Here is a 26,186-nt window from a genome sequence, read left to right as displayed (position 1 = left end):
CACAGAGGCAGGAACAGGACGCCAACGCTTATTCTGCCTCAGGTGAGCGTTTATCTGTACCTGCACAGACCTGTGGATCATCAGGCTGAGAGCAGCTCTGCAGAGCCACAAAGTCACACCGAGTTCCTCGACAGTTTCCTGGAGTCTTGTTTCATGAGCAGCTACAACTACTAAAACGTTTCCTTTCACGTTTCTGTCTCAGAGAGGAGAATGATGAAGGGATGTTTGCTTTCACCCCTCATGCTCTCGCTTCACTCCAGTCACAGTTTTCCAAGTCAGTGGTTCCTGATTGCAATCATGTGACCAAACATTTGAACTTGAATAAATAAATAAAGTTTTTTTTGTATTATTATTTCCTCCTGTTTGACCTTCTGTGTGATGTATACTCAGCTATTTTTGGTTTACTGGGGCTTTCTTTAATATTCATCAGCGCAGAGAATAAACTACATTTAATCCAGAGCTTACTTCCGGTGCTCCTGGCCAATCAGCGTCCTCGTTCTCAGGCGGACTCCATATTAGATTAAAACCTTTGCAGGATTTTTGTGGCGGAGGAGAAATCAGGATTCCGTCTCTGGTGCTGGCCCCTCCCCTTTGACGGATGCCTCCTACAGCCAATCAGCGCGCCAGCTGAGAGCACCTGCGAGGTCCTGGTCACCTGGACCAATTAGAGCGCGGCTGTCAGAACGTTACCTTTTATGGGAAACGCCAGCTGTCCCGCGAGCGCGGATAAAGCCGGTGCGCTCGCGCTAATGTTGCTGCAGTAACCGCACAGCTGGGCCAGAGAAGCATCCGCGAGACTTCACCACAGACGCGCCTGACTCACCTGCACAGGTAACACTCAGAGTACAGTTTCTCATGTAGTTCGGAGGTCAAAGTGGAACAATGAGGCTGAAGCTCGGTTTAATTAAAGAGCTCAGATTTAAAGTTAAAGCTGCCGCAGCTGAAACACGATGTTACTCTGAGCTGCGGTTTCATTAGAGAGGCGCTAAAGAACAAACCGGTTCTCAAGCCGCTAACTCTGATCTGACTGAGCTCACAGGGGCCGGAGGAAAGCCTCTGTGAGGCCGGAGGAAAGCCTCTGTGAGGCCGGAGGAAAGCCTCTGTGAGGCCGGAGGAAAGCCTCTGTGAGGCCGGAGGAAACCCTCTGTGAGGCCGGAGGAAAGCCTCTGTGAGGCCGGAGGATGCTGGTTTAAACCAGCCTGCACGATAAAAGCTGAATTGATGCTGAGATCTTTAAGTAAAACTGGAGGAAAATATACAACAAACTGATGTTAAAGGGAAAAAATGCCAAAGTCAGCTAACATCTCACTGTTTTGTAAAACGTGCAGGTCATGTTTTTCTGAAACTTAAAGTGAGAAATGTGATGATTTCTTTAATGTTCATGACTGCATGAGATTTATTCAAGTTTAAAAACTGTGTCAAAATCCATCTTCAGTGAATGAGTGATGACCTGAGGGAAGGGCTGCTCCTCTGTGCTTCCTGTTTCTAACTCTTACATAATCAGACCTGCTGCTGTAGTTTTCTGTTCAGCCAACTTAAAAAGATGTGTGACCTGGACACGTGCATAGAAACTACAAACGTTGTTCATAATGGACTGAGCCAGATGAGAATCTGGGTTTGCAGAGCAGAAGAGTTTGTTCTGTCTGAACTTGTTGAAATGTTCTCGACTGAAAAATGTGACAAAACAACTCAGTTTAGCCAGAAGCCCCACCCACCATCAATGTTCCCTCTAATGTTTCATGTGTCTGAGCGAACACACAAACTCCCTGAGCGTCCCTGGGTCACTGTGAGCAACAGCAGACGTGTGCACTGTGATCACGCCAGCATCGAATCATCCAAGTTACATGGTTTATTAAAGTAATCAAATTACAGCATTTATGTTAGACTACTTTTAATTAACTGCTTTAGCCCACTTACAATGAAAGTTTTAAAAAAATCTTGTTCAGGACCTGTGCAGTATGTTAACACTATTGGAAGTAAAAATGACTAACTTTGTATTTATTTTTTTTGCTCTGACTCATAATTATGACAATGAGTCATAAGTAGAGTCCTGTAACTGAAATGCAGTAAATAATGACCAATGTTGGGCAATTAATTATTTAGTTCTTCAAAAAAGTAACTGAATTTTGCAATCAACAAAGTTTTTTGCAGCTGTTTGCCTAAAAATGCAGCCAAGGGTTGTTTTTTTTTTTAAATAAACATTTAAAACTATTTACAGAACAATCAGCTGTTCTGCATCAAATCTGATACAACACAAATTTTGTGCCACAACAATGAATGCCATGTTCCCATATAATTTTTTTGATTGGTCCCCATAAGGCTGGGGGCAGGGGTTTGCTCACAGGCGGAGAGTGTTTTCCTTATAAAACACTGTTTTTTTTTACTGTTTCTTCCTGCAGTAAATATAAACGACGACAGTATTCAGGAAGAAAACCAAACATTGCAGATATTTTTATCAAACTTTTATAAAAGCTGCTATAAAGTCCACACTTTCTCCGTCAGTTGTTCCGTCTGTCCTGCTCACATCTCCAGTGGTTGTACACGTTGTCATTAACGTGGCTTCACTCCACATCAGCCTCTTTGCTAAAACACCGGCACATAAGGACGCTGTCAGAGCCTGTCAGCCACGTGGATTAGCTGCGTATATACGAGTGAATCGCATCATTGGCTGGACTGTGGGATAAGGTGGCATCGTTCTGATCCCATACGGGAGCAGCCAGTCACTGACTAACACTGCAGAACAGAATTGTTAACCTATTTACTTTAAGAGTTTTACCCTCTGATTATGTGAATGACTGTGTTCTTTCAGACATGGATGAAGAAATCTCTGCCCTCGTTGTTGATAATGGCTCCGGTATGTGCAAAGCGGGTTTCGCTGGAGACGACGCCCCCCGTGCTGTCTTCCCCTCTATCGTCGGTCGCCCGAGGCACCAGGTACGAACATCACTCTCAGGAATTTGACTGCAACCCTGCGCATGAGCCTGACGCGTGTAACTGTGTCTGCAGGGTGTGATGGTGGGAATGGGACAGAAGGACAGCTACGTGGGAGACGAGGCTCAGAGCAAGAGGGGCATCCTGACCCTGAAGTACCCCATCGAGCACGGCATCGTCACAAACTGGGACGACATGGAGAAGGTGAAGGACTTTATCAAAGCTGACATCTCTCACTACAGGTTTTCTTTAACCTCTTAGGACCTGGCGTCCATATGTGGACATTTTGGGTTATTAAGATGAAAATACTCAATTTCGGCCTGATATCCAGTTATGAGGACATTATACTGCTACTGTTCTGTCAAAATGTTTCCTCATATGTGGCTCATTTTTCGTAGAAACAACAATTCTTAATTTTCACATTCATCGGGGCCCCAATATGTCCAAATATCAAAGAGAAATTAAAAATGCCTGTTGTGGAAGAGTTTGGGTCTTAGGAGGTTAAACCCCTGAATGAAATCTGACCAGTTTCAATAGAAAACCACAAAAAGCTAAACTGGTTTTATTTTATTTCTTTATTTTTTTTTTTTTTTTTTTTGGGGGGGAGGGGTTTATTTGTTTGGTTTGCTCTTGTCTTGCTGCTGAAAGATGCCAACTTTTCAACTTTGAATTCATCACCTGAGAAGAATCAGAGTTCAGACTGAATACCTTCTGATTTAATCGCACTTGTACTTAACTTGCAAGCTGCCTTTGTCGTGCAGATCTGGCATCACACCTTCTACAACGAGCTCCGTGTTGCTCCTGAGGAGCATCCAGTGCTGCTGACTGAGGCTCCTCTCAACCCCAAAGCCAACAGGGAGAAGATGACGCAGGTGTGTGAAGGACCATCTCTGATTAAAGCGCTGATACGCTGAACCTGTTGATCCTGTACCTGTGAAGGTTTTCTAGCCTGGATGCATTTTGCACTTGTAGAAAAAGAAGTTAATTTCCAGGCTAATGGTGTAATTATAGCACTTGTACATTAAAGTCTTTCTCTGGTGCAGATCATGTTCGAGACCTTCAACACTCCTGCCATGTACGTGGCCATCCAGGCCGTGCTGTCGCTGTATGCTTCTGGCCGTACCACAGGTGGGTCTCCAGCATTTCAGGATCTTGCTGTGCAGAGTTCTGCTTCAGATAAACTTCCTTGTTTAGCTTGGGGCTCGTTTCTTCAGTTGGGGGTTAGGGCAGCAGGCTCTGAGTATGCTCTGGCCCTGCTCAGAGCAGCAGCTAGTGACCATTAGAGGAAGCACAAAGCTCAGTGGTTCCAGAGTGACCTGAGTGTTCTGTCCTGCAGGTATTGTGATGGACTCTGGTGACGGTGTCAGCCACACTGTGCCCATCTACGAGGGCTACGCTCTGCCTCACGCCATCCTCCGTCTGGATCTGGCCGGCAGAGATCTGACAGACTACCTGATGAAGATCCTGACCGAGCGAGGCTACAGCTTCACCACCACTGGTATGTGTGCAGTTTTACCTTCAAGCATGCTGATGTAAAGCCATAATCTGCAGTTACAAACCATGAAGTGTCCATTTAACTGTCAACTCTGACCTCCAGCCGAGCGTGAGATCGTGCGTGACATCAAGGAGAAGCTCTGTTACGTGGCTCTGGACTTTGAGCAGGAGATGCAGACAGCAGCTTCCTCTTCCTCCCTGGAAAAGAGCTACGAGCTTCCTGATGGACAAGTCATCACCATCGGCAATGAGCGGTTCCGCTGTCCCGAGGCGCTCTTCCAGCCTTCGTTCCTTGGTTTGTAAATCATCAATGACCCTCCAGAGACGCCTGTTGTTGAATTTTTCTGAAAGGTGCTGAAGCCTTGGTGCATCAGGTCTCTCACTTCTGCACTAAAACTTCATTCAGGTATGGAGTCGGCTGGTATCCACGAGACGACCTACAACAGCATCATGAAGTGTGACGTGGACATCCGTAAGGACCTGTACGCCAACACTGTGCTGTCCGGTGGCACCACCATGTACCCCGGCATCGCCGACCGCATGCAGAAAGAGATCACTGCCCTGGCCCCGCCCACCATGAAAATTAAGGTTTGTTACTTGGATCTCTTGAGCTGTAAACTTGTGCAGTGTTGCACTTTAAAAACTGCAAACTTTAAATCTGTCATCAACTTCTGCCCATGCATGACAGGAGGCTGTGTTGCACTTTAACGGTGCCACTTACACCCTCCTCCTCCTCTGGCATTTGGCACCACTACATAAATCTCTGAAGCTAGTTTTGCTGCCCTCTAGTGTACATTTTTTCAAACTTAACTACCTGCTGCTGTGCATCTCTAGACGGGCCTACAGGTACTTACCTGCCTCGTGTCTAATCTGTTCTCGTCTCCAGATTATCGCTCCCCCCGAGAGGAAGTACTCCGTCTGGATCGGCGGCTCCATCCTGGCCTCTCTCTCGACTTTCCAGCAGATGTGGATCAGCAAGCAGGAGTACGATGAGTCCGGCCCCGCCATTGTTCACCGCAAGTGCTTCTAAAATGCTTCCATGCTCCTCCCCCTCCGCCCTTGCAAGATTCGCCGTACTTCCACTGTCCCAGCTAGATGTGCGTCTGGTTTGTCTCGCATGGACACGCCTGAAGATGCTGTGAATATGAGGACTCGGGTTTTAGTGTTACAGTACAAGTTTCACTTAAACAGCATTTAAAACACACTTAGCAATTCTAGTCCAGTTTGAGGAAAGTTGGTTTGAGCTGTTGCAAACTGTTAGACATTAAGTTCCACTGCATCTCTCTGGTCAAATAACCTGTCATAAAACTCTACAAACTGTTCAGGTAAATCTTTCAATAAAATATCATTTATTTACTTAATCACTGAGTGGTTTGAGTTTATTGCTATAAGCCCCGCACCAATGTTTGCATTTGTTGAATGCAAACATTGAACTCTGGTCTAATCCCACATTTTATGCTGATTAGCATAGAGAAAGCAAAGTTGATGGTCCGTTCTCGCTAAATGCAGTTTAGCTTTGTGCTAACTTTAAACAATGACTAGTGGCTGCCATCATCTGGTAGAGTATTGGTACCTGCAATTCTTAAACTCATCCAAACCCTCTAAAAGCACATTTCTGTAGTAAATGCAGGAAATGGTTTTGAAAATTTGATTTATAAAATAGTTTCTGTAAGTTTACATTTGGTCTTGTTAAACCTGCAAACACTGAGGTGTTGTGCTACAGTTTGTCAGTTTCACTACATTTCACCACTTTGTGGATTGGCTGATCAAGTGAGTGCATAATGTTGGTCATCCCACCGTCACCCGCTTAATTGCTGAATACAGAATTTGTTGAACATTAAGAATTTCAGAAGGATCTGTCCTCTCAGCTCAGCTGACGTTCACCCAGGATACAATGCCATCTCCGGACTGACCTGCACACCTGAAGAGTACAGCTCACTGCTGTGGCTGAGCTGGCAGTTTTACCTGATGACGGTCTTTAGTCAAATGTACCGGAAAGGAATATAAATAAGCTTCATTCTGACACTTGTTTTCCCTGTTTGACCTTCATTTTATATATTTTTTTTTTATTTTATTTTTTTTTTTTGTGTGTGTGTGTGTGTGTGTGTGAGATAAATAAAAGGGGCCAATATGTGGTGGCTATATAAGAGCCACTAAAAATATTGTGGTAGGATACAAACGGAGCAGAGGTGATTGGAAATCTTGAGGAACGTACAGAGTGAAAAAAATTGTGTCTGCAGGAATGAATATATTAATGTTTGAACTTAATATATTTGAGAGGCAGTAGGGTGACTTCCCCTCTTATGCGCATGTCGATTAACATTATTACCAACAAAGGTCTTGCCAGCAGGGGGGCAGCAAATCTTGGGTGTGACTATTACTTGTATTAATAATATATTAACACACCTGTTGGCTTCTGTTTGCACAAACATTTTAGTGTATAATTAACATTAAACATGTTGTACATAACTGCGACTGCTGCATTCTGCAAACTTGCGGTAGCTCCACAACAGGAACACTGCTCTGTACTGTGAGCTGTATTTTTTTATGGCATTTCTTTGTGTTTCCTGAGCTTCAGCACAAGTTAAAAAAAAAAAAAAAAAAAATTGCAAAAATCCTGTAAAAGCATCTGAACCACCTTTGAAGGCGATGACATAATGCCTTGTATGTCTCCTGGTTACAGAATAACTCACAATATGTCTGTGAAGGTTCTCAGTCATCCAACTCACAATGGACACAGTTGATGTTTTATTGTGAACACGGGTTTAAATCGTCTCTCACACAGAGTGAACACGTTGCTGCAAAATGTTTCAGCTCTGTGTAGACGTTTCATCTGCAGCTAAGCCAGAAGTTAGTTTTCAACATGAACTACACACTCACTCAAACTGCAACAAAGATAAAGAAATAAAAAACACTAGCAAACAAAGGATCAACCATCACACTAAAAATGTAAAAAAATGTATGAAACATTCATCACTAACAAACAATCTCATCACATTTAAAAGCACGACTGTTTTTAATTTGAGCAGATTTTCAGGGTAATTTTTTTTTTGCTCCATCATTAAAAGAGTTTAAATCTGTTCCCCAAGGCTCAACTTTCCACCTCATCTGAGTAACTTACACAAATGAACATGTACATTTCAAAATAATGTCAATATTGCGATCTGCCGACATGGGAACAGGCTTAGGAATCAGTAGCAGCTTTGTTGTTTCAGTGTTTGTGTTTCAGCTAATCTCACAGATGAGAGAAATTAAAAAGGCCTCAGACGAACGCACACATGTCAGGAGGACATTTGTCTAAAATTAGAAAAGAAAATCACAACAATAAAACGATGACGTTTCACCACAGACGTAAGTAAAGTAACTTTGGACAGTTAAAAGCTTACATTCAGTGGGTAGGTCACCTTCCTGGTGATGCACCTGCATCCAAGCTGTTACTGACTCGTCACCTTTTGATTTAGATTTTTGTTCTTCACCTCCTAAATACACACTTGTTTCCTTTTTATGCAAATACACATGCATGTTTTAATACTTCACGTGTGTTTTTTCTGTGGTCTTTGCATCAGTGTGTTACATAAAAATAAAAGCAATGACAGCAGCAGAATAATCCATGAATAGATGCGGTGTTTCATCCTACTGCAGCTTTCTGTTACTTGCTTTCACCTCCTCCTGGTTCAGTTTATCCTCCTCATGCATTCGCTCCCAGATCGCCGTTCTTTCTTTATCCCAAGCGTCTCGATGTTTCTTCACCTGTCTGTCTGTGAAGAGTGCTATATAAATAAACTTTTGCTTCGGTTCATGACATTTACTTACTTTTACTATGATTGCTTCCTTTATTCTCTTGTATGTTCTCATGTCTTTCTATTACAGCATTAAATTAATCTCTGCTTCATGAAGCTTTTCTAATCTATGAGATGGAAAAACAAAACCAGTGATGAGAACAGATGTTCTCCACACTGATTATGTTTGAGAAGAGGTTTGATTGTTATTTGACAGGTTGTCCAGGTTTACTTAGTGATTTCCAGTAAATTATAACTGTATACATATAACGGTGAAATGTTGTTTTAGTTCCATTAATTCAAAAAGACAATATCCTGACTTATGTTCAGAAAAGATGAAGCTGGTGTTGGACATGTTTTGTGGACAGTGTCTTTTATGTAACAGCTCTGTGTGTGCTGTATTTCCAGTGAGAAACCTGGGTGTCACAGTGGAGGTGGTGTAGTTATTGGCACTGACTCGATTTCCAAATGAAACATTTATATTATTTACTAACTACACAGCATGCTGAAGGTTTTAACAGCACTTCACTTCTTCCACATTTTGTCATGTTACAGCTTTATTCCACAATTTATTAAAATCATTTTTCTTCTCAAAATTCAGCACAATGATCCATAATGACAACGTGAAAAACAGCTTGAAATTCCTACAAATGTATTAAAATAAAAACTTGCAACCAATGTGAATATTCCTGTAAACGTAACCATAGAGCACAAAGTTAACAGGAGCTCCAGCTCTGCTTGGATGACAGATCACATGCCTCCCATCATTACGCTCTACACTTAGATCCATTTTTGTCTGCAACTCCTGAACTTGAAGAATTTCTGTCTCCGAGACTGAAATCTGATCAAGACCTGCAAAGGTCTCTCCATCAGCTCTGGGTGTTGATGTCAGGACCAGTGAATGGTCAAAAGAATAATCACTGAAGATGTTCAGAATTACAGAGAGCCTCAGTTTGTGTTGCTGTGTCAAGTCCTCAGGCTGTATGACTAGCAGGAACACATGAGAGCCCTTTTAGTTTGTCTTCAGAGATGCTGGAATGAAGCAGATCTGTGTTGATGAGAACTGTTTCTTTGCTTTGAGTCCACTTTTCGTCCACTCTGTTAAATTTGTCTCTCCCAGTAAGAAGTTTCCCACTCAGACCAGCTGCTCCCCACAGAACAGCCCTCGTCTCCGACACTGAAATGGTAACAAAAATGTTAAAAGTTAGCACAGAATCTACAAATGTAATCTTTTATTGCAACATGTGTTTTTAAATAATACATTTGAATTTCTATAGATTTGTATAATACATTTTTTTTATTATACAAAAATAATACAATAAGATAATGTCATAAATTTTGTTTGTGCATCACGACAATTTCCACATTTAGAAATGAAAAAATTAAAATGCAGATAAAATGCAGGTTCCAGATTCCATCCATCCATCTTCATCTGCTTTATCCGAGGCCGGGTCGCGGGGGCAGCAGCCTAAGCAAAGAGGCCCAGACCTCCCTCTCCCCAGCCACCTCTCAATCTCTCCAGCGTGTCCTGGGTCTGCCCCGGGGCCTCCTCCCGGTGGGACATGCCTGGAACACCTCACCCAGGAGGCGCCCAGGGGGCATCCTTGTCAGATGCCCGAACCACCTCAGCTGGCTCCTTTCGATGTGGAGCAGCAGCGGCTCTACTCTGAGCCCCTCCCGGATGGCCGAACTCCTCACCCTATCTCTAAGGGAGAGGCCAGCCACCCTTCGGAGGAAGCTCATTTCTGCCGCTTGTATCCGCGATCTCGTTCTTTCGGTCACTACCCACAGCTCGTGGCCATAGGTGAGGGTAGGGACGTAGATCGACCGGTAAATTGAGAGCTTCGCTTTTACACTCAGCTCCCTCTTCACCACGACGGACCGGTGCAGCGTCCGCATTACTGCAGCTGCAGCCCCAATCCGTCTGTCGATCTCCGGCTCCCTTCTCCCATCACTCGCGAACAAGACCCCGAGATACTTGAACTCCTCCACTTGGGGCAGGATGAAGATGAGTCGCGGATGAGTTCCAGATTTCAGCTGCCTGTAAAGTTTGATTGAGAAAGTCAATCAAACTGTTTGTTTTTAAAACTGTGTTCATTTGCATAATTGGGGAGTAAAACAGGGGGCTGTGTGTAAAGATGGCAGTGGGTTTTTTCATGGTTAATGCAGTGTTTTAGATTATCAGATGGCGCCGACGAGGATGGCTGCCATCACTCGCCATCATACTCAGTTTCACGTTTTCCTCGTGTTTTTAACACTTGCAGATTCTGCAACAGTCTGAGTCTAAATATTCAATCTGCACAAACACTGGACACATTTTTATGGACTGTCTCTTAGCACACATTGACCCGAACACTTTTTGTTTAAACAGATTAGTCGTTGTTGTTTTTTATTTTCTTATTGTATTATTATTTCTCTTTTAAATTGTATTGCATGATTGTTGTGCATTTTACTTATTTTAGTTGCATTTTAGTGTGTAAAGTACTTTGTGCAGCATGAGCTGTTGGAAACGTGCTGTTTAAATGCCACAGGTCACCTTCGACCACACAAATGCCCCTGAGCAGAAACTACGCCGGAGGAAAGGAGCCGGGGTCATGGTCCAGCTGATGAACAGACAGCACCATTCCTCACTTCCCACCATTGTTCTAGCTAACATCCTAACTTTGGAAAAAGGATGACCAGGATGACTTTCCATCAGGATACTATACGGAGAAATGGCTGAATTCCTCAGTTCCCGGCTTGGCTGGTGGTCCTGTGAGAACAAAAGTACCTCGTTCACATGTGCCCGCCCCCAACCAGCCTTCAGCAAATCAGATCTCTCCTTGGTCGTCCTGCTACCAGCTTATAAGCAGAAGCTGAGGCGCTGGACCGCCATCGTCTTGCGTCACTGCTTCCGCACTGCTGAGTGGTAAGTTTTTTCAAGCTGTTGCCAACAATAGAGTGAATGATTGCACAGAATGCATCAGTAAATACACTCATGACATCATACCACGGGTTACTGTACAGACTCACTCTAAGCAGAAGCTTAGTGAAAAAGCCCAACTGTCACCTGGTGAAATATGCTGACGACACAGTTCTGTCACTGCTGTCAGGCCCTCACAGCACCACGCTCTGCAGGAGTTTGTGATGTGACAGCTCCACACTTTAACTGAACGTGAGCAAAACCAAAGAGATGGTGGTGACCCCTCTCACATTGTTCACCCTGCATTTCAATTGCTCCCCTCTGGGCGGCGCCTCTGCTGCATTTCCTGCAGGACTGAGGAGGAGGAGCGCCACCTTTGTCCCCAAAGCCACTCTGCTTTTTAACTCCAGACCATTTCCACAGCAGAAACATAAACTACTCTACACTCTTTTTTTTTACTGCCGACACTTTGTTCACTTTTAGTCACTTACAGTAACACACACAGAAACACACAGACCAGATAACATCCCAGTCCTGCTCTCAAACTGGCAGCTTTCTTCACAGACACCTTTAATTTTTTTTTTGCCTGAGGATCCTCTGTGACCACAGCCACACACTCATCATGTGGCACAGAAGCATCCACACTCATACCAGTCAATTCAGTATGTGTTACTCGTGTGCAATATTGAGGGTCTCTGAGCCTAAGAATTTAACTGCTGGTAGTAATATGCCATTGTTACCTGTAAAAATAAAAACTTGAACTTGTTGAACTGTTTTTTGCTCGTACTCATGCTGCCCGACATCAGCCAGCGCATATTGGGAATGTCACAGGCACCGATCGGTTTTCTATCGCCCATTTGCTGGGAGTAAGGGCGCCCTCCGTTTGCGAGGTGCCCCTGCTGCTTGCGGCGCAGGGAGGAGAGGGCGGGGCGGCGTCTAATAACCAACTCACAAAATAAAACAAAATAAAAACAAACCAACAAACACAAAAACACCAGACATCATGATACAAACTTATAATTTGCACCGATGTTTTTTCAAAATTCTATACGCCAAAAGTGAGCTCGAGAGCCCTCGGTGCGCCTGCGCGGTGCTGAAGTCAAAGTAAACTTTATTGTCATCTCCGCTACAGACAGTCCAGCATATAGAGACGAGACGACGAGGCTGCAGTTACAGCAGTAAACAAACAATAAATATAAGAAGAGTAAGAAAATAAATCTACACTTTAGGACTCGGGGTAAAGGATCAATAACAATTTAAAATTTATAATTTACAGTTTGATGATTTAAAGTTTCACACACCATCGAAAGGGGAGGGGCCGGCTGCTTCCAAATAGAGCACATTTCATTCATAATGTTTTAAATCCAAGCCCATCATGTATTCATGATTTGAATCCTGGGTTGTGTGAAATCCCAGAAATAAACCTTAGACAAAGTGAATCTGTGAACTAAGGTGTAGGTGTGTTAGGTTATGTTGTGGTGATCCTCGTTGGGGGATTTGTGTTCATACTGGAGTGCAAAATTAAAACCAATGGAAGATGGACAAGAAAAGTTCAAAGCCATCAGGTGCTCAGTTTAGAAAAAAGAGAAAAGAAGAGAAACGAGCAAAAGATGCAGGTAAGCAGATGTGTGATTGGATGATGGCAGGTCATCCTGAACCAATCAGAATCAGAATACTTTGTTAATCCCTGATGAAACTCTGTGGGTTACAGTTTCACCAAGAAGAAATGGTAAAAACAGTAACAGTAACAGACTAAACTCCAAACAATACATTATGTTACATTGTCAGTTGTTGATTTGTCCTGTTCTCATTGTGTGACGAATTATGATGCCTGTTTGCATACTATGCATACTCTGTCTCTCTCTTCATATGTCTGTGTGTTTCAGAGGGAGTGTTCGCCCGGGGCACCAAACCAAACAGGCTAGGACCGCCACTGCTCCCACCTGTGTGTATGCTAATATATTTGATCATGTTCAGCAGCAGAGGACAGACAGCCTGATGTTGAGATAATTAATTTGCCACAGAAGCTGAAGGTGTTTTCTATTCTTTATTTAACATTTAGAAAAATGCACCTAAGTGTTATTTGATTTTGCACAAATGTTATTTCACAGATGAGTCACTACATCCTCTCCATTATCTGAGAGATCAAGTTTCAAGTTGTTGTTTGTCATAAACAGGCAACAATGGCACATCACTGCCAGCAATGAAATACTCAGCCTCCTCAATATTGCACACAGAAAACTGCACATAAGTAAGACTTAGATAAAAAAATAAGATAAACTATATAAATAAAAATAACATATATGAATAAAGAATAAGAATAAATAAATACAGATTCCTAAAAAATACTGTAGCAGCTGTAGTGCAGAGGTAGTGGTACATACACACAGTGTGTACAGTGATTGTGTAAACCAGGGGTGGGCAACTCCAGGCCTCGAGGGCCGGTGTCCTGCAGGTTTTAGATGATCCTTGATCCATCACAGCTGATTTAAACGGCTAAATGACTCCTCAACATGTCTTGAAGCTCTCCAGAGGCCTGGCAATGAACTAATCATTTGATCCATTTGTGTTGATCCAGGGTGAGATCTAAAAGCTGCAGGCCCTCGAGGCCTGGAGCTGCCCATCCCTGGTGTAAACAGTCCAATATTTCAGCAGCTCAGTGATGGCTTGTGGCTAGAAATTCTTCCTCCATCTGCTGCTGTTGATGCTTCTGTGAAGTGTGCGGCTGTGGTGGATGGAACCAGAGAGGATCTTCAGGCCTGTCTACCTGTAGAGGTCCTGGATGGCTGACAGAACCACAGACAGACTGAATACTCTCGATGGTGCATCAATAGCATGTGCTGTCTTTGAGGGTGACATGAATAAATAAAGTTTGGGCCTTTGTGTTTTGAAGATTGAAGACTTTGGTGTTCTCTTTGGACCACAGCCAATAAGGTCTTGGCAAGATGGTCAATCACTTCATCTTTTTGGAAGGCTTTCTATGATGCAAGTTTTTGTGCTGCTGAAAACAGATGTTTGATGGTATAGCCATTATTAGTATTAACAATAATTCAGTGTCCAATGAAAAAAATACTCAAATCAGTGGCTCAGAGTTTATTGGCCCAGATCCATTTTTTATTGGCTCGTGAAAAAAGTTTTTATTTGTATATTTTTAAATATTCATGCAATTTAATTTATAAAATATTTTAGATTGTTTTATATTTAATGTGAAAAACGCCATGACAGCCTTAAAATAAATATACTCTGCCCCCCTTTAGACTCACCACTGTTTACTCCAGGTATCCTTCCACTAGCCTTCAACAAGGTGTATAATTTAAACATGTATCAGACTAAGTTTGCAGTTTATTTACATATTTTAATACAACTTCTGGAGCTCACTGTAGATTTCTTTTCTTTAAACAAATGGTGGGGGATGGAGCAGCAAATAAGTGCTTTTCTTCTCGTTGGAGTTTGTTGCTGTGATGACGGACTCGTCCAGCGTTTTCCCAGTAAAGGTTTCAGTAGTGATCACAGGGACAACCGTTTTCGTTCACTCTACCTGAGCTCAGTGTCTCAGTAAACTACACTGATTCATGGGAATCGTATTCAGATTTGTAGGACTGGCCGAAGTGATTAGCTAACGTCCAGACTGCTATGAAGTGACATTTTATACAATAAAATTCAAAGATATTGCCGTAAATGTTAAAACACGTCTACATGCGCATTGCATGAATCAAAATGTACCGTAAGTACGTCATTTATTGAAAACTGGATGGACAGAAAGTTAAAGGCGTGTCTATATCATTCGTGTCAGATTTCCCTTGGAAACTTTCACTTCCGCGGTGTTTTCGTGGTGATTTGGACGATTAAAACTGTTGAAGACAGCACGAAGAGGAGAGTTTTTGATCAAGCGGGTATAACTTTGTGTAAGTGAAACATTGTCTAAACTGTCAGGATAACACACGCATATTTCAACTATTGATTTATTGGGACTGCTATCGCCACTGGTGAAAGTTTAAACACGGAAGGCAGCTATCAAGAAGCAAAGCTGTTTATTGACATTTGGTTGTATATAAATGAGAGAATCTTGGTGAATTACAGGTTACAATCAGTTTGTTTATATGCGACTTTAACGGTGTTTTTATTGTTTATTTAAAAAAAAAATTCAATGTTAATATTGCCTACGCTGATTCCGCCATTTTAGACTTCTGTCTGAGAATACATACAGGAAGAAGTTACTGAATACATTCCTGAAATTTAGGTTACGACCCACTTCTGTAGGATTTCGTTATCTATTTATTTACATGGACTTACTCTAGTCCAGATAAACCAAAAATGGTTGCGTCTTCTGCCATTCAGTTCTATTACCTTTCAAATCTATTTGTCAACCCTGCCTCACTGTGTCTTCCATAAACTCTCAGCCAGTGATGTCAGCATTATAGCCTTGTGGTGCTGCTGTCTGATCAGTGGCTTGGTCAGTTAAGAAATGATAAGTAATAGTTTTCGGCAGATGCGATTTTAGGATAAAACCTTTTGGGTTATGGTCATAAATATGGGGCCCATTGTAATTAATATTAACAGAAAATGCTACTTGCAAATGCAGTCAACTTTTCACATTTGCAAACCCAAATTAAATTGCATACATATTACAAGGTTACATTCAGGAGATTTGGTTGGATAGCCTTCTGCACTGTCTAAGAATAATTCAAAATGAATGATCACAGTTTTAATATAAAACACTGGTGTTAGGGTGGACACTTTAGTATCAAATCTGAGATAAAGACTCGGTCATCTTGACCAGAATTTTCCAAAGTAAGTTAAATAACATTTTGTGCTAAAAGAGATGAAAAGAAAACATGCACGAGAATGTTTCAGTCTCTTAGCCACATAGAGGCTGTCCACTAGATCATCAAACACAAGTAGTATAATTCAGTAAGAATAGTACAAAATTACACTGCCATTCCATTTATATGGACATGAACTGATAAGAAAGCTGCTTTTTATTGTGCAGCATCATGTACCTCATTCCAAGAGTTGAGACTCTGTAGTATTACAAAGTTTGTAGTAATCTAGTTGCAGCCATCCTTTAGAGTGATATGAATTCTGTTCAATTCTACCGGTAAAATGAGAATATTCTGTTGAAAATGCCCTCTGAAATTATTTCTACATGCTACTGGAAAGCACACAAAGCATCCATTAATTGCATGAAAAATTATTTGGTGAAAAAACAATTGCTTTTCCTTACTGTCTGTCTATTTGCGTTTTTGTTCTTCCTGCACTTGTACAGTGCCCTCTGTCTCTCTCTCCATCATCCTCACTTCTTTGAGCTGAAAATCAAACACAAAAACATTGTGTTCAACTAAAAAATAACAAAAGACTAATCTTCAGTTATTATAAGAGCAGTGTGGGGATCCACATTTGATAACTGTCTAACATATTGCTCAGCTATATGAAATCATCATCAATGAATAAGGGGAAAATAGAAGCTGCATTGGCTTTATAACATCTTGTTGACTTTGTGTGTATGTGTGTGTGTACAAGCATGGATGGAATGCCTAGCACTATAACCCTGCTGTTTGCACTAGGATTTATTTCTGTGTTAGAGGATGGTTTTTTACCCAGACAAATCATTGAATTTGGGTGTTCCAATCACTTTCATGGCCACAGGTGTATAAAATGAAGAAGTTAGGCATGTAGACTGCTTCTACACACATTTCTGAAAGAATGGGTCATTCTCTTAGGAGCTCAGTGAATTCCAGCAGGGTAATTGGATAGGATGCCACCTGTGCAACACGTTCAGTCATGAAATTTCCTCACTACTAAATATTTCACAGTCAACAGCAACTCAGCCAGAAACAGGTAGGCCACGTAAAATTACAGTAGTTTCAGGGCATGCCGAGGCCCATAGTGTGCAGAGGTTGTCAGCTTTTTACAGAATCAATAGCTACACACACCCAAACTTGGTGTGTGTAGCTCAAGAGCAGTGCATAAAGAGCTTCATGGAATAAGTTTCCATGACCAAGAGCTCAAACTGAGCTTCACAACACGAAACACAATGCAAAGTGTTGGATGCTGTTGGATGGTGTAAAGCATGTTACCACTGGACTCCAGGGAAATGGAGACATGTTCTGTGGAGTGATGAATCACGCTTCTCCATTTGGCAATCCGATGGATGAGTCTGTGTTTGGCGGTTGCAAGGTGAATGGTACTTGTCTGACTGCAATGTACGAAGAGTAAAGTTTAGTGCAGGGGGAATTATAATTGGGTTGCTCTTTTAGGAGTTGGGCTCGTCCCCTGACTTCCAGTGAACGAGCTCACTTTCACTGGAAGTTAATCACAATAAAAGTGATTTGATTTGATTTGAATGCTTTAGCATACCAAGACATTTTGGCCAATTTCAGACTCCCAACTTTTTGAGAACAGTTTGAGGACGGCCCCTTTCTGTTCCAACATGACTGTACATAAATGCACAAAAAAAGGCCCATCAAAACATGGATGAGCAAGTTTGATGTGGAAGAACTTGTCTGGCTTACACAGAGTTCTGACCTCAACCCAACACACCACCTCTGGGATGAATTAGAGTGGAAACTGCGAGCTGGGCCTTCTTGTACAACATCAGTGTCTGACCTCACTAACGCACTTCTGGAACAATGGTCAAAAAGTCCCAGAAACACAATTCTAAACGTTGTGGAAAGCTTTCCCAGAAGAGTTGAAGCTGTTGTAGCTGCAAAGGGTGGACTAACATTATATTAAACCCTATGGATTAAGAATGGGGTGTCACTCAAGTTCATATATGTGTGTGAAGGCAGACAAGCAAATACTTTTGGCAATATAGTGTATAGTGTTCTAGTCACCAATGCGTTGCCTGCTGGTGTAACCACTGGTAGCTGGGATGAAGAGTATTCCCCAGCTGGATGCATGTGTGCCTGGTGTAATAGAACCCCGCCTGTATGGCTCTTGTTCTTAGAGTTTGTTACCTCCATAATTAGTGCCTCTGTGCTGCCTTTCAGTCCAGCCTTCTGGACCATGCAGGGGCCTGTCCTTCCATCATGGTTCCTCCTTTGCTCCTCCTCTTTCTTGGGTTTCTGCTGCCTGAGGTATTCACTGAGCACACTGTCAGTTAAAGCCATCTTCCTGATGTGTTGTCTGTTTTGTTTTATGCTTTCTTATCGTTGTGTGAAGCACTTTGTGATCTTTTGTCTAGAAAGGTGCTATATAAAAAAGGTTTTACTTTACTTACTCATAGATGTTTGCTGTCTCATCTTGCACAGTGGTTCTGAAACTCACCAGTCCTCGACGTCCTTCCTTTCTCTTAGCGTACAGTCTCAGTATGCTGGATTTGGGGTGACACCCACAATGTACTTAGATATGCATATATGTATTTATGTATGTATATGTATATATGTTAGACAAATAACATTATGTTTCTGTGCCTTTAAAACAGATGTTTCTGTGTGCCTAATTACAGCCCAACCTTACATGATCTCAAAAGACACAGGTGAAACACTGAGAAGTAAGTAAATTTTTCTTTCTTCAAAAATCACAGCTTTTGGCAATAGCAGGAATATTGGCAGTTACTATTAGATAATCTAAAGCCTTTTTATTCTTCTCTCCAGCTGAGCCAGTTTCCTGGTTGAAATAATGGCAGCACATGGTGAGTCTTGTTAGGATTAATTAGTGTTGGCAAAACAAACTCTTCTTACACTATCCACATACATACATACATACATACATACATACATACACACACATATATAATTTTTATTTATTTATTTTTTACATAGTTGGAAAAGCAAATATTTAATCCTCTTTCCTCTTTGACTTGGTTCTTACATAAGTTAAGTCATCACAGATTTATGGAAAAAGAAAGTACACCAGTAGGAACCATTAGCTGTCACTGTCTTTTTAATTTCATGAAGTCATTACATTTTTGACAACTCTTCCAACACAAGATGGAAGTTGTTTTATTTCCTGCATGTACTGCTCTACAACATTTAAATTTTATCCAGATGAACTTGACTTGGCCATTCACTAAAGTTCTGCATTTTATTTCTTTCTCATCCATTCCTTCAAAGCAATAAGCAAAACTGCCAAGGAAATTCCTTGGCAGTTTTGCTTATTTATTAAAACATTTTACTCTGTTGAATAACTGACTTCCAGTACAACTTTTAAACACTGGCTATGGGTACTCTATAATTTGTTACAGAAGTTGTGGGGTTCTAGTTATGGGGATCTTCTCCTATGGAAAACATGTCCACTGTGACTGTGGTCAAACAGTTGTACACATCACGTGTGATTAATCTTTTTTATATGATGTTACAAATGTCAGTTTATGATTTGTTTGTAAATCATTATCATAGAGATTCTTTCACAGTGATTCAAATGTGTTGATAAAGCCAACCATATAGGCAAGGTGCACTTTTTTTCATGTGAATATATTTTGCACAATAGAACTTTCTCTCCAGATCTTAAATTAGATTTGTGAGTCTTAAAGGTGATTTGACTGAATAACTTCAGCTTACAACATTATTTGAAGGAGATATGGCAGATTTGTGGAATGCTATGAAAGTTATTCATCAGTAATTATATTCTTGTTTCTATTTAACAAGATTTAAATCTAACCCAAAAGACACAAAATATTGACAAGGTTCATGAGGTTGAACAGAGGTAAATATGATTAAATAGGCTAGTCTGTTTTCTATAACGGAGTCCACCATACACAGATTTAGAGCTGCCAGAGGTAGTTTATTAGTTCAAATAGTTCAGTGAATTACTCATCACGTTTTCCCATTTAAGAAGAAGCATCTAGATGAACAAAACCTCCTGTACTTTAATAGTATACATCGGTGCAGCATATGAAGCAGCTGTAGCCTCATTAACAACGGTTCCACAGGAGGCAGTGCCACATATTTAATTAGACAGTTTTGGGTTTTTTGTTGTTGTTGTTTTTACAGGGGATGTGTTTGCTGATGCAACCACCCACCCAAATGTTGTGTGTCTTTTAAGGACACACGACCTGGAATCTTTGGCTTGTTGGGCAATTGTGTAAATCACTACATTATGGAGCAAATGGTTTAATAGTGCTTGTTATTTCCTTTATAAATAGGTTGACTTGGAATTCAAACCTACAGCTGTCCGTAAAGCAGTGATCAGTTATTTACTTTGCTACAGTGTTTTGATGTCAGTGATTTAAAGATGTGCTGAATCAGTTTATCTGTCTCTTTTTTCTCTCTTTTTGCTCATTGCTGAAACTTGTTGTGGGATACAGAATTTGAATTAAAAAAATAACGAATGTATATTGTTTCTGTATTGCTACAGAGAAAGATTGTGTAAATGCTCGGAAGTGCAAGAGCAGCCCGGAGAGACCACGTCCTAACTGTGAGTCTATTGATCATACAGTAGTTAAAATAAATGATTAAAGACAAAACAGCATTGCTGTTTTAATCCAATGGGTCAAGTTAACGGCATATTCCAGATAGTGCCTTTATCCTAATTTAAGCATAATTTATAATCAGAGTATAAAAGCATTCTAATAGACATGCATGCACCTCATTCAGGGTATAATCAGAACTGGAACATTTTTAAAACACAAACCTTTGCGTTTTTATTGATATAGTTGAGTTAATTCTACTTAAATTAGAGAGCTTGCTGTGAAGCATTAGGAGCTCATATGTCTGATTTTATGAATATGATATATTTGCTATAAAATGTTCAATAATCATATTGCCACATGTGGGATATTTAAAATTAAGTAATTAATGATTCAGTAAAAGGACTAGATGTTACAATCCCTGATAATGCATTGCTTTAAGTGGAGAATATCTTGAGGGATGGCTATTATGAGAAAAGGCAGCCCAGAAAATTTACCAGCAGGTCCCATTGTTGTGTGCCTCAACTTCACAGAGGGTTTTGGTCTTTTACCCAGGCTAATCTGCCATTTTGTTTTATTTATTTTGTTGCTTTGTTAGGGTTAGGGATTAGAGATCTGATCTAGATTATCATATTAAAATTTGGACACATCATCAGTAGTGGACCTTGGATTCATCGGGTGTTTCCGACGTTATCAGTAGACACCCTGATCCAAGGAGGCCCTACCAGGGTTGATCAGGCCCTGGAGGTGTGTCACTGGTTTTTGTTAAATTGTTTCTCTTCTACTTTCTTCTGTTTAGTTTTCCACAATTTATTTTCTATCTATTCACTGCAACTGAGAAGTAATACTTACCTCTTCAACTTCAACTTTATGGATTCTTCAAAGGGATAGAAAAGGTGGTAGAGAGAAGTAAGACAAAAGGGACAAGATAGGAGAGAGCAGAGAGAAAAGCCGGAAGGAGGGCGCCCGATCTGGCTTCCCGCACCTCCCCGCCGGATCCTGCTATACGCTCCACCTCCCCACTGCCTCCCAGAAAAGGGAAGATGAGCAGAGGGGAGAAAAGCAGAATATTTTTCCTTTTCTTTTTTCTTTCATTCCTCCTTTACGTTTCACTACCATGAGGTTAACTGCACAGTCCCCAGGAGGCCATGAGACAGCTGTATCAGTCAAACAGCCGAATTTCTAATGTTAGGTATTCTACCCTTTTGACCCATCTACTGAGGCAGGCCCACCACAGGTTGATCAGTCCTGGGCGTGTGTCTTGCAGCCTTAGCTGCCCTCTTCAGACACAGCCAGTGACTGGTCCTCTCAGCAGTGTTAGCTAGTTCTCTTATAGCCTGCCGTTGCACCTGTCCTCTGATCCCAATCTCTCTAAGCAGTTTTGCTGTTGTACTAGCAACAAAGTCCCTGCACCCCACTTCCACCGGGCGCACCTTGATCTTCCAGCCTCTGTCTTCTGCCTCAGCTTCCAAGTTGGCATACCGCGGCTTCTTTTGCTCAAGTGCTTCCTCAATTGCATGCTCCCATGGTACTGTCAGCTCAATGATGTACACACGTTTTTGGGGGTTAGACCAAAGGACGAGGTCAGGTTGCAGAGAAGTTGTTACGATCTCTGCGGGAAAAATTAGCCTCTGATCCAAGTTCAATCCCAGGCAACCTTCCAACCAATCAGGTCGGGAGTTGAGGGGCTTGTCCTTGGCTTGTCTCCCTTCCGGACAAATGTTGATGAAAGCCGACGCTCCTCTTGGTTCGTGAAAGGTTGAGCATTGATGGATTTTCTTTTGCGCTCAACTTGCTCGGCTAGACACCTGAGGATCTGGTTGTGTCTCCATGTGTATCTGCCCTGAGTAAGGCTAGTCCTACAACCAACCAAGATGTGCTTCAGTGTGGCTGGGAATGTACTCATGTTCCAGTGTAGATGTAGGTTGAAAGGGCACAGTATATTGTACATTATTGTTGTGTTCCTCAGTGCTAACGTGACATTTTGTTTTTTATTTCTTTGGGTTACCTCTGTCTGGGCTGTTAGTAGTACCTTGAATGGTCCCTGCCACCATTTCTGCAATCAGTCCATTCTCATGTATCCTTGTTGACAGTGGAGCTGCTTGCGCAGTATAATTGAGTCTCCGCCAGGAGCATTATAATATCATGTCAAAAACATTTCTGTGGGTTTTTTTTTGTGTGTTTTCTTTTTGTTGTTGAATGTATTGGATTACTACAATCCTTTGTAGAGAGATACCATCTGATGTGATCACATGTCCCAGTGTGACAGCTGTGCGGTCAGAAATGACTTGAGTGGACTCAAGTGCAGACGAAACTTGAGGCTTGATGGCGTAGAATTAAGTGAGGTTTTTTTACAGGAGGTTAGGTGTGACAAAAAGAAGTGATGCAAACAAAACAATCTTAGCGAATGAAACATGAACTAAAGGCAAGAGCCTAAAAATCAGATATGAGGTAAATAACTAATTTACAAGGTAGCACGTCACTTTGCATGAACAAATGAATCACGAGAAATTCTCTTTAATCTATGAGACAACGCTGAGAGACACTATCAGTAGCACTAAAGGAAAACACTATGAACAGTACTATGAGTCACCACATGAGCTAGGACTCGGGCTCAAAGTCACAACAGGGAAGTGAGGGCTCCTATGAGGGAGTCTTAGGGCTGTCAAGCACGAGGAACAGGGGACCAGACACTAGGTATTATCCAGAGTAGGAACCTTGAAGGAACCTTGAAGCTGTAGGCAAGTGAAGTAATGAGGCAGAGACCTCAGAGTCACCGTGATAGGGAGAACAGGTGTTGATAGTGGACTAGACAAGGTTTTCGTGATTGTGCAGCAATATGCAATCAGTCCTACTTATAGCGGGTGGAGGTGAAGCTTAGAGGGAAAGGTGGCCCGGGTGAGGTGAGCTGGGCAAATCCAAAAATAGATCTGTAGCAGGCGGAGAACTGGGCAGGGAGGCAGGCAGGTGAATTGCAGCAAAAACTGTGCGCAGACCAGCGGCTGAATGCGTAACAGCCACGCAAGGAACCAATATCCATTAGGTTATGTGAACAATCTTGCCAAGAGTGAATGTGAGTGCTGGTCTTACATCCTCACATTTAATTTCATTTTACATAAGATAATTTTACTCAGTTGGGATGGTGAAGGATATACCCACCCACATAATTTTTGTTGACTATGTGTGCACGTCTGACACTGTAGTTATGTGTAGGAGTGGAAGGACTGGTCACGAATCAATCAGAAGTTTGGGTTCTTGCACACATATGGAGGGATTTCTGTGCGGTCTGCACCAGTTTTTGTATATAGTTTCTTCTTTTCCTGATCCTCCCTTACAGATATATTCCTATGTAATGCTACAATTCCACTAAATCATCATGGTACTTGGCAGGAATATAGTAGCCGTATATCTTAATAATAATAATGGATTGCATTTATATAACGCTTTTCAGGACCCCTCAAAGCGCTTTTACAATACCACTATTCATTCACTCTCACATTCACACACTGGTGGAGGCAGCTACGGTTGTAGCCACAGCTGCCCTGCGGCAGACTGACAGAAGCGAGGCTGCCATATCGCACCATCGGCCCCTCTGGCCAACACCAGTAGGCGGTAGGTGAAGTGTCTTGCCCAAGGACACAACGACAGCGACTGTCCGAGCAGGGGCTTGAACCGGCAACCTTCCAATTACAAGACGAACACCCAACTCTTGAGCCACGATCGCCCCGATCTTATCTACACAACAATGTGCCTCTCTGGTTATCTTTATATTGGGACCAATATTGGATATTTGCGACATCGATGCTACCATTGACTATTCTATAATTTAATGGTAATGGTCTTATCTCAGCCATTAAGCGTTCTTGAGTACCTTTACTGTAAAAAGGCTGCCATTGCTCTAATTCAAGAAACACATCTTAGACAATATTTGTTTTCAAAACAAACATTACAAATTAATAGCTTCATCCTGTGCACCAAATAAAACCAAAGGTGTTTGTATCTTGCTGAAGGGGAAATTTGACTTTGCCATCAGGTATACCACAAATGATGAAAATGACCAGCTGGCACTGCAGTATTTTAAATCACAAATTAGCATTTGTATCCGTATACTATTCAAATTAGCCAGATAGAGACTTTTTTTAATCTATATTGCCAGCATACTATTAGAACACAATGATTGTTCCTTAGTGTTGGGAGGTGACTTCAATGCCATCATCAACCCTGTTATTGATAAATCTAATCCAGATGCAACATCTAATCTCTCATCTTCTCTGTTAAATGCACTCATAAAAGATCTCAATCTTATTCATCTCTGGCGGATACATCTATTTCTAATTAGCCGATCTTGATCACTCAGCTTTATAATGCAGTGTTGACCTGCCTAACAGTAAGACTAGGGCTCCTAGGTGGCACTTGAATACATCCCTGTTAACTAATTCTACTTTTCTTAGCCTGCTTAAGCTCCAGCTGAAAGATTTCTTAGATATCAACCCTAATGAAGTAGTGATGGGTCGGTCACAAACGAAACAGCTCTTAGAGCTGTCTCTCTGAAGTGAACAGTGTTGCCAACTCCTCAGTAAGGAAAATTGCTATTGGCTGTCCTAAAAGTCGCCAAATGACGTCATCGCCTACTTTGAATAATTGGTCATGCCTATGTAATTGTAACAGACGCTGTAGGAGAAAGAAACAACATTGTGAAAAAGGCGTAAAGTGAATAGTGAAAAGTTAAAAAACCCACCCTAAATGCATATAGAATTTATTTACATCTACAAATTAATTATTTCAGCAATTACTGTTTTTTTAATGTCACAATTTATCCTTTATCCAGACTTGGTTGTGGCAAAAGTGATCCGAAATAGGCACTTTGGCGGAGTTACTTTTTGTGTGTGTGTTTTTAAGTACTTTTAAACCTTGTGATCCAAAAAAAGCAACAGTAAAAGAAGAACATTTTTAACTCTTAACAATCAAAATGGACATAGCAAGACTTACCAGACAGCATCAGTCGAAATTGGATATATAGTGGAGTGCAAAAATTTGGGCAACCTTGTTAATAGTCATTATTTTCCTGTATAAATCGTTGGTTGTTACAATAAAAAATGTCAGTTAAATATATTATATAGGAGACACACACAGTGATATTTGAGAAGTGAAATGAAGTTTATTGGATTTACAGAAAGTGTGCAGTAATTGTTTAAACAAAATCAGGCAGGTGCATACGTTTGGGCTCCACAAAAAAAGAAATCAAATCAATATTTAGTAGATCCGCCTTTTGCAGAAATTACAGCCTCTAAGTAGGTTCCAATAAGAGTCTTGTTTGTCTTTGAAGGTATTTTGGACCATTCCTCTTTACAAAACATCTCTAGTTCATTCAGGTTTGATGGCTTCCGAGCATAGACAGCTCTTTTTAACTAACACCACATGTTTTCAATAATATTCAGGTTTGGGGACTGAGATGGCCATTCCAGGACGTTGTACTTGTTCTTCTGCATGAATGCCTTAGTGGATTTTCAGCAGTGTTTCGGGTCGTTGTCTTGTTGAAAGATCCAGCCCCGGCGCAGCTTCAGCTTTGTCACTGATTCCTGGACATTGGTCCCCAGAATCTGCTGATATTGAGCGAAATCCATGTGTCCCTCAACTTTGACAAGATTCCCAGTCCCTGCACTGGCCACACAGCCCCACAGTGTGATGGAACCACCAGTGGCAGTGGCTTCGCTCGTCTGAGATTCATTTG

The 26,186-nt window shown here is 41.5% G+C and overlaps 2 protein-coding genes across 4 annotated transcripts in view; both read left to right on the top strand.

The window, feature by feature from the left end:
• The first annotated feature begins 676 nt into the window (after positions 1 to 676).
• Positions 677 to 5,786, top strand: LOC146658106 (actin, cytoplasmic). Its single transcript, XM_085426543.1, has 9 exons — positions 677 to 831; positions 2,810 to 2,934; positions 3,007 to 3,135; positions 3,693 to 3,803; positions 3,975 to 4,059; positions 4,268 to 4,429; positions 4,529 to 4,720; positions 4,832 to 5,013; positions 5,312 to 5,786. The coding sequence occupies exons 2-9, from the start codon at positions 2,812 to 2,814 to the stop codon at positions 5,453 to 5,455; spliced, it is 1,128 nt and encodes a 375-aa protein (XP_085282669.1). The 5' UTR covers positions 677 to 831; positions 2,810 to 2,811; the 3' UTR covers positions 5,456 to 5,786.
• A 9,121-nt stretch (positions 5,787 to 14,907) lies between these two features.
• LOC146658104 (GTPase IMAP family member 8-like) overlaps positions 14,908 to 26,186 on the top strand; it is a 32,227-nt gene continuing 20,948 nt past the window's right edge. The window contains exons 1-2 of one of the 3 annotated variants that reach the window (XM_085426523.1): positions 14,908 to 15,011; positions 20,404 to 20,463. The gene's annotated coding sequence lies outside the window, so the exon portion shown is untranslated. The remainder of the gene's footprint in view (positions 15,012 to 20,403; positions 20,464 to 26,186) is intronic. The other 2 variants (XM_085426524.1, XM_085426525.1) reach the window with 2 other exon arrangements.

This window comes from Rhamphochromis longiceps, linkage group LG12 (assembly GCF_057381845.1).
Source record: "Rhamphochromis longiceps isolate RC_006_pf linkage group LG12, R_longiceps_female_GT1.1, whole genome shotgun sequence".
Lineage (NCBI taxonomy): Eukaryota > Metazoa > Chordata > Actinopteri > Cichliformes > Cichlidae > Rhamphochromis > Rhamphochromis longiceps.
This window is presented reverse-complemented; position numbering and strand designations above follow the sequence as displayed.